Source organism: Aquarana catesbeiana, linkage group LG07 (genome assembly GCF_042186555.1).
Source record: "Aquarana catesbeiana isolate 2022-GZ linkage group LG07, ASM4218655v1, whole genome shotgun sequence".
In the NCBI taxonomy this organism is placed as follows: domain Eukaryota; kingdom Metazoa; phylum Chordata; class Amphibia; order Anura; family Ranidae; genus Aquarana; species Aquarana catesbeiana.
Genome location: NC_133330.1, coordinates 98,357,888 through 98,372,181, shown reverse-complemented (window position 1 = coordinate 98,372,181; position 14,294 = coordinate 98,357,888). Strand labels below are relative to the sequence as shown.

The window sequence follows — 14,294 nt, the reverse complement described above, 5'->3', positions numbered from 1 at the left end:
TTAACTAAAGCAGGAAAAGAAAGAAAGGAGAACAGTAACAGAGAAAAGGTAGAATTTCTGACCATTTTATATTCTAGGTTATCACCACAGTAGACCATCCACGCAGTCCAGCCATTCCATTCCAACGCTACTCTATTGTTGCATTATAACTAGGCCCACTACTAGACTGGTATCCTGGTCTAAACACTGATGATGTCGGAAAAAGCTTTGGAATACTTGAAAACATTCCATGGACGCCATGTTTCAAGGAAACTGTCGACCTGTTCATTCGCTTGAGCCAAAGTATCTTCCATTTCGTAGAGCTCTGCGACCCTATGAAGCCAATCCGCTACTGTTGGAACCCGCTGCGATTTCCAGTGGATTGGAATGAGAGATTTGGCAGCATTCAACAAATGTTTTGTGAGAGAACGCTTGTATTATTTTATTATTATTTAAAGGCCAGCTTGAAATTTGCAATAGGCAACACGCTGCATCCAATATTAGAGTTGTTTCTGTAATTGATTTAATAAGTTCTCGAACCCCATCCCAGTAGCAGGCAATTAAGGGGCATTGCCACCAAATATGTATCAAAGAACCACTTTCTCCCAAGCATCTCCAACAGCGATCTGATGCCTGGGGAAACCATTTATTTAATTTCACTGGTGTTAGGTACCATTGGGTCAGCAGTTTGTATGCTGTCTCTTGTACTTTGGTGCTGATAGAGCACTTGTGTGATAAAATGCAAGCGTTCTTCCATTGTTTAAGAGTTATATTTACCTGCAGAATATCAGACCACCGCCTTCTGAGTCTGTCCTCCATGGGAGCCTTTGCATTCTGTAGCCAAGCATAAATAGTTGAGGTTGTTCTACTGACCGGATCGCCTGTGTGGCACATCGACTCAAAGTCTGTCAAAGGTCTAGAAAAGTCACCTGTCTTGTGGTTGCTGCTGATATAGCTTCTGACTTGCAAGTAAGTCCAGAAGGGTAAGTTAGTCACGTTGTCATTTAGTTTTAGAGCCTGAAAATCTTTAATTTTGTCCTGTTGATAACACTCCCCTGCCAGAAGAGGTCTATCATTAAGAGGTGACTTGAGATGGGGGTTACTCATCCCCTGAATAAACTCCGGGTTATTCCTCAGTGGAGTCAATGGGCCTAGCGCGGATGTAATCCCTGTGTCTTTAGGTGTTTCATGAATCAGTTTTAAAGTAATACCTGTTAAAGGGTGTCGCTTTAAATCGTCAGGATAGGAGTTCCATTGTCGCCAGGGGGCAAAAGTAAGTGGAATGGAATTGAGATCCATTTCAAGCTTCACCCAGTCTTTAGTGTCTCGATGACAGTGCCAATCGATGACCCTCGTTAGGTGCAAAGCTTTATAGTAGTCTCTTAGATTGGGTACTCCCAACCCCCCAGATAGCTTCACTCTCTGTAGAGTTTCAAATTTGATTCTTGGTTTTTTATGTGCCCAAATAAATTTCAGAAACATTGCTCTCAGAATTCTAAACATGTTGGCTGGTAATTTGATCGGTAAATTGCGCATCAAATACAAGAGCCTGGGCAAGACAGCCATTTTGATAATGGCAGCTCTGCCGAACCACAAGAAGGTTCCGGCGTGCCATTTGTGTAAATCACTGTCTATGTTTTTTAAAAGTGGGGGGAAATTTTGTTCATAAATTGAAGAGATCTGTGGAGTCAGATACACCCCCAGATATTTCAATCTATTATGATCCCACTTGAATGGGGAGTTCTCCACCACCTGAGCAAGCGAATGATTGGGAAGGGATAGATTCATGGCTTCAGATTTAGAATAATTTATATTTAAATTGGAGACATAACCATAATGTTCAAAAGCTCTCATTAGGTTGGGGAGAGTGACATGTGGTCTAGATATGAAAAATAGCAGGTCGTCTGCATAGGCGGCTACCTTGAACTCCCGATCCCCCACCTGCAGTCCCCTTACTGAAGTGTTTGCATTAATCTGTCTGATAAATGGTTCCAGGGATATTAAAAAATAGAAGAGGGGACAACCCTGTCTCGTTACGTTCGCAATATAAACCCTGTCCGACAAAGTGCCGTTTATTTTTAATCTTGCTGTGAGGTTTTGATAGAGGGCTGAAATCCATGCCAACATCCTCAAACCCAGTCCAATATGCCTGCAAGTAGCCAGCATGTAATCCCAGGCCACTCAGTCTAAGGCCTTCTCCGCGTCCGTGGACAGGAGAAGGCCCTCTGCACCGCTGGATCTAATTTTGTGAATAAGTAACAGGGATTTGATTACATTGTCTTTGGCCTCGCGGTCAGGCATGAATCCGACCTGCTCCGGACCAATTACTTTATGCAGGAAGGGTCTCAGTCTGTTGACAAGTATTTTTGCGAAATTTTTTACGTCCAAGTTCAGCAAGGATATAGGACGATAGCTGGCGCAGTCAGAAGGATCCTTACCTGCTTTCGGTATGACCGTTATGAAAGCAGTAAGTCTAGTGTCGTATCCCTGGAATCAGACAAAGAGTTCAAGGCAGCCGCTAAGGGGTCAGCCAGTAAATCTACAAACATTTTATAATAAATAGCTGTGTACCCCTCGGGTCCTGGGCTCTTACCTAGTTTCAGATTTTTAATGGCAAATCTAATATCAGTCGTGTCTATTGGGCACTCGAGGGTGTTAGCTTCTGCAGTATCAAGGGAAGGGAGGCCACACTTATTTAAGTAGTCTCGGATGACCTGGGATCTGTCCCCCGTCATGCCCGGCTGTTTGTGCTGATGTGGTAAATTATAGAGATCAGAGTAGAATGTGTGAAAGTGTTTTGCAATCGCCTCCGTGGAAACATCCACTGTGCCATCTTTCCATCTGATTCCGAGAATGTTATTGCTATGAGTGTGCACTCGTAGTGACCTAGCCAATGTCTTACCGGGTTTGTTACCCTCCTCGTAATAGATCCTTTTCTTGAAAAATAAAAAACGTTTAGCTTTTGTGCCAAAAAGGTTCTGCAGCTGTTTCCTGGTGTCTAGCAGTTCCGTAGCTGTCGCGACCGAGAGGAACTATTTTTGTAGGGATTCTAGTTTATGAATGTGATCGATCAGATTTTTAATCTCCCTTTCCCTGTCTTTTTTCCGTCGGGCCCCTATTGCAATCAGTTCCCCTCTCAATGTGCACTTATGGGCCTCCCATATCATCAGTGGATCCATCCCCGGGGTATTGTTGTGTGCAAAGAAATCTTTCAGGGATTCCCCGAGTTTAGGTAGGTAGATAGGGTCTGAGAGTATTGAGGAGTTGAGTCTCCATGTCTGTGGTTTTGGTGGCAAGTTCGTCCAATCTAATGTTAATGCTATTGGAGCGTGATCCGAGGTGGATTGTGAGCCTATGCACGCTTCTGCTAAGGCAGAGAGATCATTTTGGGTTATAAAGAGATAATCTATTCGCGTGTATTTCTCGTGAGGGGCTGAATAAAACGTGTAATCACGACCATTCGGGTTGAGAAATCTCCATGAATCTATCAACTTGAGAGATTAGAGACGGCTTTTAATGCCTTTTAGGGTCCTGTACCCAATACTAGTTTTGCAGTTTGAAGTATCTGTCAGGGGATTCAAAGGAATGTTGAAGTCCCCTCCTAAAATCACCCATCCCGTAGAGAAATCCTGCAACTTGTGGATCAGTTGATTACAGAATGCTAGGTGGGCTTTGTTTGGAAAATATACATTCGCTATGGTGATGGGCACACCACCATATTTCCCCTTTAGGAAGATGTATCTGCCGCCAGGGTCCGTCATTTATTCTGTCAAGTCGAAAGGTGCGTTCTTGCTAACAAGGATTGAAACCCCTTTAGTTTTGGCATGGTCATTCGTGGCGCGATACACCCTCGTGAAGGTTGAGTTGGTGAGCCTAGGCACATGCCCCGTCTTAAAATGAGTCTCCTGCAGCAATATAAAATGCGGCTTACCTTTTTTTGATTTCCCTGAGTAGTGTAGTTAATTTTTCAGGAATATTTAACCCCTGCACATTGTGCGAAATCACTGTAGGATTGCGTCCTAGGAATGAGTAGGCCATAGTGCAGACTCAGAAGTGGTGCAGTAATCTGGAGCTCTGGAAAAAACGCTAAGACACAATTAGAGTATTCTTATGTGTGAGCAACATGAATGGTCAACAAATAAAAAAAAAAAGGGTCAGAGAGAAAAGAAGAGTAAGAGAATTAAGTTCACCCTCTAGATAGAGCCCTATCTAGAGAACTTTAGTGATTCTGGGATGCTACGTGCAAAACCAAATCACTTGTGGGGTAGGGGGAGGCGGCCGCCTGATATGAGAATGAGTGAGTGCAGTAAACTGAATTTAAAATTTAAACTTAAAATATATAACTGGCAAACCGTGCATCCAAATGACACACAGCCTAAAATAAAAAACATTTTATATCCAACTGAGATATGATAAATTCACCCTTCCGGTCAGAGGATCATCCCAGCTCTCTAATTAAAAAGCTAGGCGACCCCGACCACCATTATGTCATTGAAATTGGGAGCTCCGCGTGGTCACCACCTCAAAAGTGTCATGGCCCCTTGAGTTCCCTCATTCCAAAAGGCATCGCTATTGTTATCATTAGATCACACATCTAAATGCCCAATGGTAATAACATTGATCGGATATTATACGGATATCCTTCTGTATATATCAAAAGTCAAAAGGGTAAGAAAAATAAAATTTAGAACAAAACAGCAAAAAACAAAAAAAAAGAAAAAGGCAAAAATGGCACCGTTCGTAGGCTTTTACTAGATGCCCGGCCACACTTGGTGATTTTAGCAAGTTCCGTCGATTTTCAGTCCTCAGCATGCTCTTGGTCCCACATGGGTCTTGGATTCGGTGTGCCGGATTTGGGCCCTCCTGTTTTGCCATGCCTCATCTTCTTAGGGAGTCTTTTTTCTGGAGTGGAAAATGGCGATCTGATTGGGCTCCTGCCATGTGGTGGTAGTGTAAAGTCTGCGTACCACTCAGGAAGGTCCACTAAGTCTATGCCCAGACCCGCGCAAAAATCCGGGAGGTCCAGTGGGGTGCGCAGTACATGTTGATGACCGTTTGCAGATACAATAAGTGCAAAGGGGAAGCGCCAAGTGTACCTGAGCTCTTTTTCTCTGAGCTTATCCAGTAAGGGGCGCAGAGCCCTGCGATTTTTAAGAGTGATCTGGGACAAGTCTTGAAACAACATTATAGTTTCCCCATTAAAGATGATCCTTTAATTTCTTCTAGCTTTCCTCATTATATCCTCCTTCAGTCAGAAGCTCTGGAGGCAACAGATTATATCCCGCGGAGGTGCAGTGTCAGGCCCTCTAGGCCTCAGCGCCCTGTGAGCTCTGATGAATTCAATTTCAGTTTCTTCTTGCCTGTCCAAGAGACTGTTAAAAACTCTCTGGAGTGCTGGGGCTATTTGGTCTGCCTCCACAGTTTCAGGTATCCCACGTACCCTAATATTATTCCTCCTGCCCCTGTTGTCGAGGTCCTCCAGGTGCCTATTTATGTCTATGAAGTGCTGTGCATGGGAAACTGTTATTTTGTCCAGTCTTTTAAGAGCTTTCTCCCTCTGTCTCCCTGCATGTTCCGTTGCCGCCAGTTTCTCAGTGAGAACCACCAGGTTCATTTTCAAATCGGTAATCGCAGCCGAGAACGCAGATTTAATGTCCGCTGTGAAACCGGACATATCCGCATATGTCAGGGGTTTGTTTAGTCTGGATTTCCCCCTACCTGTGTCCTCATTGTATTCCGAATCGCCACTGAAGTCCTCCTCATGGAGCTCTGCCTGTGACGTCGGCACCATCTTGAGTCCGGCCTTGCTGTTCTCTGCCGCTGTTTTTTTCTGAGCAAATCTGCTATGTTCCTGGCGGCGGATGGCGTCAGTCCTCTGCGGGATCGAGTCTGTAGGGTGCTGTGAAGCTTTCTGCCCGGCACTGAAAGATCTTGGGAAGGGTGTCAGGCTGTAAGGCTGTGTGTCTAGCGGAGCTCCTCTAATGTGCAGCCATCCAAGCCACGCGCCCATCACAATACTATTGAACCCCTTGTAGTTGTAATAGTATGACCCCGAGTTGGGGTGTGGGGCGATGGGGACGTGTTTCCCATCAACTGCCCCGACGCAGTTAGGAAAGTCCCACCGCTGGGCAAAGTGGGAGGCCACAGTCTGCCATTCCTGTGGGTTGGAAGGAAACTGTGGAGTCAAACAATAAAAAAAAATTAATCATTTTGCACATAAACATGGAAAGCAGATTAGACACAAACATTCTTGGCCAACATCAGTATAACATTTATTTTATATGGAGTATTTAAAGACAAAGGTATAAGGTCCACCTATGAGATTCCCCCCCCCCCCCCGGGCCATTTTAGACATTTTATGGGGGGGGGGAGATGTTTTGGACAGGTAACCCTCTCCACTTCATTGAGAGCCGAATGCATAAATAATGTGTATTACTTTGGCCAGCCCCTCCTTACTTACACTATTGGCAGCCCACTGGACAGGTAAGAAGTGTCATAATACAAAGATATAAATACACACTGTACACATTTTAGCACATTTTTACATTCTGCTTTTACCTATCAAGATAATAATAGGATACAAAAACTTTGAAAATTACCATTTGAAAGTATTCAGGCAGGCCTTGCACTACATGCTTTGGGGAATTTATCCATAAATATGACCACAAAAGAGGTGGGTATAGTGTGTATGGGTTTGGCAAAGATAGAGGATTGGTATCAGCTGAGTTAGCAGTTGGGGGGAGGGAGGGACCCCCAAAAAAAAACCTCTGGCACTCTGCCTGAATTTAAAGCACAAATCACAATTTTACACATTTTAGGGGTTATTTAGGGTAAAGCACTACTATGGAGCTGACAAAATACATTGTTAAGTGACTACACTAGGTGAATATAGGCCCAGCAGAGCATGCTGGGGAGGTAAGTGAAGGCAAATATGTATGAAGGACAAAAAAAAACATAAAAATCCAGCATGCATGAGGACAAAGGGGACATTCACAGCATATTACAATCATGGTAATTAGGGAATGAGGAAAGAAATACAATACATTAGCAAACATTCTATACAATAAAATGTGATATTAAAGGATAAAAATCTTACCTTAATATAGTCCTTCTGCAGGACTTGTATGATGGCAGAACAGGTCTCTGGGATAAGGATCTCCAGAGCCTGGGGGGAGATGCTTGTAGAGAACTTGAGGTCCTGCAGGCTTCTCCCCGTCGCCAAGTACCACAGGGTGGCGACGAGCCTCTGCGCCGGAGTAATGGCTTGCCTCATGCAGGTATTCTGCCTGCTGATATAGGGGGTCAGCAAAGCCAACAAACGGTGAAATACGGGGTCCGTCATCCTGAGAAAGTTCCTGAAATCGTCAGAATTATTCTCACGGATCTCACGGAGCAAAGGCATGTAAAAGAACTGGTCACGCTGGAGCAACCAATTCTTGGTCCATGAACTCCTCCTCGCCCTGTTCATGGACTGGGCTTGTGTTAAAGTAAGAACCCCAACACCAAGCCCCCGCACAGCACGAACTCTACGATGAGTACATACACGCAACATGGCTAGAAAATGATCGGCTGGTCAGAACGAAGTAACAGAACGCACTGAAGAACAGTAAGGCCTGTGAAGAGCGACCTGAAAATCAGTAACGAACGAACAAGAACACAATGACAAAGTCAATGGTAACTCGCTGCACGCACGGAAGACCAGATACAAACCCACAAGCACAAACTGAACACCAGAAAAACTAACTGAAAATCTGAAAAAGCGCGAATCGTCTCTCACCAAACTTTTACTAACACGAGATTAGCAAAAGGAGTCCAAAGGGTGCTGCGCTTGGTACTGAACTGCCCTTTTATAGTCTCGTCGTACGTGGTGTACGTCACTGAGTTCTTGGCGTTCGGAAATTCTGACAACTTTGTGCGACCAAGTTTGAGCCAACATCCGTCGGAAAAAATCCATGGATTTTGTTGTCGGAATGTCTGATCAATGTCCGACCGTGTGCACAGGGCATTAGATGTAGCTATCTCATCCTTTACCCTTTCACTTCTGAAGATATAAAAAAGGAAAAGAAAGGCGCCTCTAAGTGCAGTATGTAAAATTTAATAGAGTGCACAAAGGGTTAAAAGCACTTACAAGATTGTTGAGTGTTAAAAGACATGATAAAATCAGGAGTCCTCATCTGTGGCATGTGTCCATCCTCAGCACGGTGGTAGAGAGCAGTGTAGAGCCGTCCAGCAGCTGTAAAGTGTTCTCATGCGTGTTGGAAGGAGGAGGCAGCAGGGAAGCCTGTATTCACTGCGGGACACACAAGGCTGATGGTGTGAGTGAAGAGAAGGGGGCGGTAACGCGTTTCGGAGCATGTGCGGCTCCTTCGTCAGACCTACGCCCACACTCCTCAAGCTGGCTTATAAATGGTGAGGGGGAGGAGCAAGGGGAGGAGTGTGGGATACTAAATACACAATGATAAGGGAAGTGACAGACCCATTGCTGGGAATTCCTATCTGCACTACAATAGTTGCCATCACCCTCGTTGGTTAAAAAACATTCCAAAAAGTCAATTCTGCCGTCTCAGACATAATTGCACCATGCAGTCAGACTATCAGACACAAAGCATAAATCTCAAACAAAAATTTATTGAAAAAGGCTACCCTCCTTCACTCATCGAACAAGCCTACACCACATACGTCAATCCTGATACTCATACCCATAAAATGAATTCATCAAAGGACATTCGGTTCACGACTCAATTTCATAACAAATACAAAAATATGGAACACAAAGTTCATAAACATTGGCCAATACTACTGCAGGATCCCCATCTCAAAGACAGTATACCAAATAAACCTAAATTTTCATATAGGAAAGCACCTAACATTAAGGGAAAGATTGCCCCAAGCAAACTCAAAAAGAAAACAAATACGTCATCTTCACTCCAACTCTTTTTTATGATTGGGATGCATCAATGCCGCAAAACCCCTTTGCCTTACATGCAGTTTTGTACAACATGGTCAAAAAACATTCACGATTAAAAATAAAACATACAAAATTTCAGAATTCTACACCTGTTCTACAGACCATGTAGTATACTGCCTGACCTGCCCCTGCGGCCTCCACTATGTAGGTCGAACTATACGCCCCCTACGCCAGCGTTTTGGAGAGCACCGCCGATTCATCGAGGCCGGTAAAGACCATCATAGCGTCCCACGACATTTCACCCAACATCACCCTAAATCTACCGTAGGCCTAAAAGTATGGATCATCGAATCCATACCAGCCACTCTCCCTGCGGCAGAGAGATTTAAACATCTCTGCCAACGGGAGACTTATTGGATATACGCTCTTGACGTACTTTCGCCTGGAGGTATCAATGAAGAATTGGAAATTAGCACCTTACTCTAGATGATACCACATTTAACATACAGACTGTAATATTATGGTTCATTTATCATTCATCCCTCCTTATTATCATATCCATACGTCATGGGGTTTGCCTGTTATACATGTACATATCTGCCATCTGTCACAATCAAATACTATTTGTAGAGCATCCATTACATCTTATTACCTATTCCTATAAGTTAATTCCTTATAGTAGATTTGTGACCTTATTTGCGGGTGTGTAAATGCCCAGCCGCCCCTGTAACACACTCGCATACTTATTTACAGTCTATCATTATCTATTATTATCTATTATCGTCAGAGTATTGCTACAGGCATAATCTGCACTATTTGTACAAGTATCCACCACCTCCTATTATCCTTCTGTAGTTTATAGACGCCCAGCCGCCCCTGTAACACTTCTATATTCTAGTACACAGTTGAGTAATACCTCTCACCGTGAGATTATTGCTACAGGCATAATCTGCACAATTCGTACAACTTGTATAAGCATCCACTATTTTCCTCTATCTGTCTTTAGTGTATAGACTCCCGGCCGCCCTTGTAACACACACCTATACACTTATTCATAGTAAAGTAATATTCATCACTGTTTTATCATTGTTACAGACATAATTAGTAATCGCTTATTCCTTTTTTTTTTTTTATCCCCTTACAACAGATTTATTACTTTATTTGCATGTGTACAGATGCCTGGCCGCCCCTGTAACACAGGTGTATAGCTCCCCAGCTGCCCTTGTAACACGGCTACATACTTATTTATTATTTATTCATTGTTAATTTAACATTAGACTTACGACCTTATTTGCATGTGTACAAATGCCAGGCTGCCTTTGTAACACGTGCACATAGATGCCTGGCTGCCCCGGTAACACATGTGTATATACGCCTGGCCGCCCTTGTAACACGGCTGTAGATTTATTCATTGTCAACTCAACATTAGACTTACGACCCTATTTGCATGTGTACAAACGCCCGGCCGCCTTTATAACACATTCATATAGACACCCGGCCGACCATGTAACACACCTGTATATTAATTCAATGTCAACCTTATGTTTGTATATTTATTTATTCATTGTTAATTTAACCACTGCCATCTGTGCCCTGTACCCCTGTGTCAAATTCCTTCAGGACTTCATTGTATATAGCACTGACATTAATAATCCATTTTGCGAGTGCACGGTCGTCTTGGCCGTCCTCATAATACATCTGTCACTTCCCTTATCATTGTGTATTTAGTATCTGCCCACACTCCTCCCCTTGCTCCTCCCCCTCACCATTTATAAGCCAGCTTGAGGAGTGTGGGCGTAGGTCTGACGAAGGAGCCGCACATGCTCCGAAACGCGTTACCGCCCCCTTCTCTACACTGACACCATCAGCCTTGTGTGTCCCGCAGTGAATACAGGCTTCCCTGCTGCCTCCTCTTTCCAACACGCATGAGAACGCTTTACAGCTGCTGGACGGCTCTACACTGCTCTCTACCACCGTGCTGAGGATGGACACATGCCACAGATGAGGACTCCTGATTTTATCATGTCTTTTAACACTCAACAATCTTGTAAGTGCTTTTAACCCTTTGTGCACTCTATTAAATTTTACATACTGCACTTAGAGGCGCCTTTCTTTTCCTTTTTTATATCTTCAGAGTTACTTCTCCTCTAACCAAAGTGCTGCCAGAAGTGCCATCTCATCACTATCATCCCTCTGCCAGCTACCCACCTCCACCAGAGCGCCCTTATCACCTCTCTGTTTTTTACCCTTTCACTTATCTGCTTATAAAAAAAATACTAATTTTCAAATTCATCCACTGAATCTCATGCACAGAACACTTGATATATTTTAGGTATCAGTAGAACTTGCTTACAGCTACCAAGCAGATTTAATCCCATAATTGAGGTTTGAATGTTACTGGCGATACACCAAGCAGGGAGAAAAAGGGCATTACGCAACACAAATTTGCATGCACACCCAACCACTCCAAATGTGAAAAGTTCTCTGGAATCTTGCTGCTCCATGAAACTCGGACTGTAATAACCTGACTGTACTTTAGGGTCCTTTCACACTGATACGTTTTTCCTGCGTTTTTCTTGAAAGGTAAAAAGGCAGGAAAAATATTTCCCTTTAAATCCTATGGGACTTTTTACACCACTTCACTGTGAGTGCGGTACGTTTTGAAAAGTCCTGCATGCTGCATCTTTGGTGCAGTTTTGAAAGCCGCAGCTTCCCATTGAAATCACGGTATTTGCATTTTTGGTGTAATTCTGAGTCACATGTCCATTTTTCCTAGGTGCAGGCGCCCCAAAAATGCACCAAAAATGCAGGGGAAGCGCATCTGAAACAAAGCAAAATCGTGGTAAAAACGCATATGCGATTTTACCAAGATTTTGGTACAGAGCAGTGTGAAAAGGGCCTTAGAATAGCTAATTTTGACTTTAATGCAGCTTCAGTGTTTCCTGGATAGCATTAGCACTATACTGACTGATTGCATTAATGTTTCTCCAGGCAGAAGTCAAAAGCACTCAATGATGGAGTAATACATTCATTTAAAAGTATTAATACTTTTCAGTTGGTAAAAGTATCTGAATTGTTATAAACTTTCTGTAATGACTTTATAGAAAAGGGGCAGCAGTGTCAGCCAGTCACACTCTACTGTGTTGGACAGCACTGTCAATTTAACACAAGAAACATTCTTACAGTAGTGGAGGGCACACAGATACACATGCAATGCCCAATAACTATATTTTTGAGGGAAAAAATGCAATGCATTGCAGCACAGCATGTGTTACACTGCACACCAACACACAAATCTTATGCACACAGTATCATGCATGCTGTGGTTTGAATGAGCATTAAGCAGCAAGCAAGTCCTTATTCTTCAATCTTCACCGAAGATGTGTAAAATTAAAGAAGGTGTAAAATTAAAAAAGTGCACCATTCTTAGCCTTAGGCAAGTATCATTACTAGTGATGCACCGAAATCTTGGCCACCGAAAATTATCGGTGGAAAATAGGGTTTTCAGCGTTGGGCCGAAAGAAAAAAAGGTGCCAATAATGGCTGCTGAAAACACCCGCAATTTTGCCATGCTTATGATGTGTTTTTCCTAGGTTATGTGACTCAAAAAATGCATCAAAAGCACAACATGTATTTTTTATGCGTTCTTGCTGCATTTTCAATGCATTTCATTGGGGAGGTGCATTTTTGGGTGTGTTTTTTTTTTTTACATGACCAAATATGCACCAAAAATGCAGCAAGCGGGATTTTTAACACCACTTCAAAAGGTGTTGATAATGGCTGACAATAAATCCATAATCATTTATATTCATGATATTAATTAAAAAGTCGAATACAATACAATTATTTCTAAAAATATATTTTTTAAAAACCGTAAATTTTGGTTTCAGTTTCAGCCAAGTGCATCCTGAATTTTCGGTTTCAGCACTGGAATTTTCTATTCGGTGCACCCCTAATCATTACAGGTCCCTCCGCTCAAGTAATTAATTCTAAGACAGGCAGATATTCCCAGTCTGGCCTTCTTAAGATATCTTATCCTCTACTGCCACTCTTAATGCAGTGTTAGTTCTTATATACAGTTACATTTTGAAGAATTACCTCCAAAGGTCTCTGTTATTGCCATACTTTCAATTCCCCCTCCTAAAAGCTTGCTGGAAAATAAAGGTGCAGACTTAAATGATTGTTTTTACTGCTTTATACATATTCTACAGTATGGACAACGTGAGGTCATAACAATGCTGTAATAATCACATAAAAATAATTTGGATGTCTAAACAAGTTTCTGATCTACAAGAAAACATGATAAATATAATAAATAATAGGATTTTTATTTGCCATAAAATTTTTGTTTTGGAGCCCATTGAGGACACACATTTATGGATAACAAGCAATCAAAGGTTTTACTATTGCCTAGTGAAATGGACACAGAAACCGAAGACCAGCCCCTAGAAGCTATAACTATTCCCTCCTCACATCTGCTCAGATTATAGCAAGCAGTATAAGGCCGGGTTCACACTGGTACAACATAACAGTCGTACAACTGTGGATCCGACTTTGCCCTGCGACTTGAAGTCTGACATCCGTCCGACTTCGACTAACGGGGATTTGACTTTGATCTCAACAATGCCAGGCACTTTGTGTTTGGTATAAATCTTTAGGGGAAACTCCACACCAAATTTAAAAAAAAAAAGGAATGGGTTCTCCCTCCAAGACTATACCAGACCTTCCGGTCTGGCATGGATTTTAAGGGGAACCCCCCCCACACCGAAAAAACGGCATGCGCCAGTGGTTGTCGGGGTCTGCAGGAGGGGGCTTATCGGAATCTGGAAGCCGGCCCCCAGACCCTGGCCCCTCTCCCTATGTAAATGAGTATGGGGTACATTGTACCCCTACCCATTCACTTAAAAAAAATCAAGTTAGACTTAACAGTAACTTGTTTTTCAGAAGTCTTTCAGGACAGCACCTGAGAGATAGTGACTCCTCCCACCGGACCACAGGAAACACCCTCTTCCTCCAAATCTTTAAAACGCAGGCAACTCCCTACCACACCTCAGTTGTAGAAGAGAACCTCCGGCCCCGGCTGTAACACATAAGCACATACGTTAGTCACAGCATAGTACATCAAACCAATAGGGCAGGTCGTAGCCGTCCTGAAAGACTTCTGGAAAACAAAGTTACCGGTAAGTATAACTTGAATTTTCCCAAGGTGTCTTTCAGGACAGCACCTGAGAGGATAACAGACTTACCCTCTTAGGGCGGGACCGCTGGCAGATGTGAGGTGCAGCCTATAATGCCGCACAAAGGTGCAGAAACTTTTTTTTTTTCTCAATAGATCAATAGATTTTTATTGAAAGTTTTCATACAATACAAAGTTATACAATTTTCGTTCCAAAGATATGCATCTAAC

General features: G+C 42.9%; 1 protein-coding gene across 1 annotated transcript in view; it reads right to left on the bottom strand.

Moving 5' to 3' along the window:
* The window catches only part of DMC1 (DNA meiotic recombinase 1), a 375,853-nt gene that overhangs the window by 254,353 nt on the left and 107,206 nt on the right, over positions 1-14,294 (bottom strand). Inside the window, exon 6 of the mRNA XM_073591924.1 lies at positions 12,986-13,038. Within this exon, the coding sequence (XP_073448025.1) occupies positions 12,986-13,038 (53 nt within the window). The remainder of the gene's footprint in view (positions 1-12,985; positions 13,039-14,294) is intronic.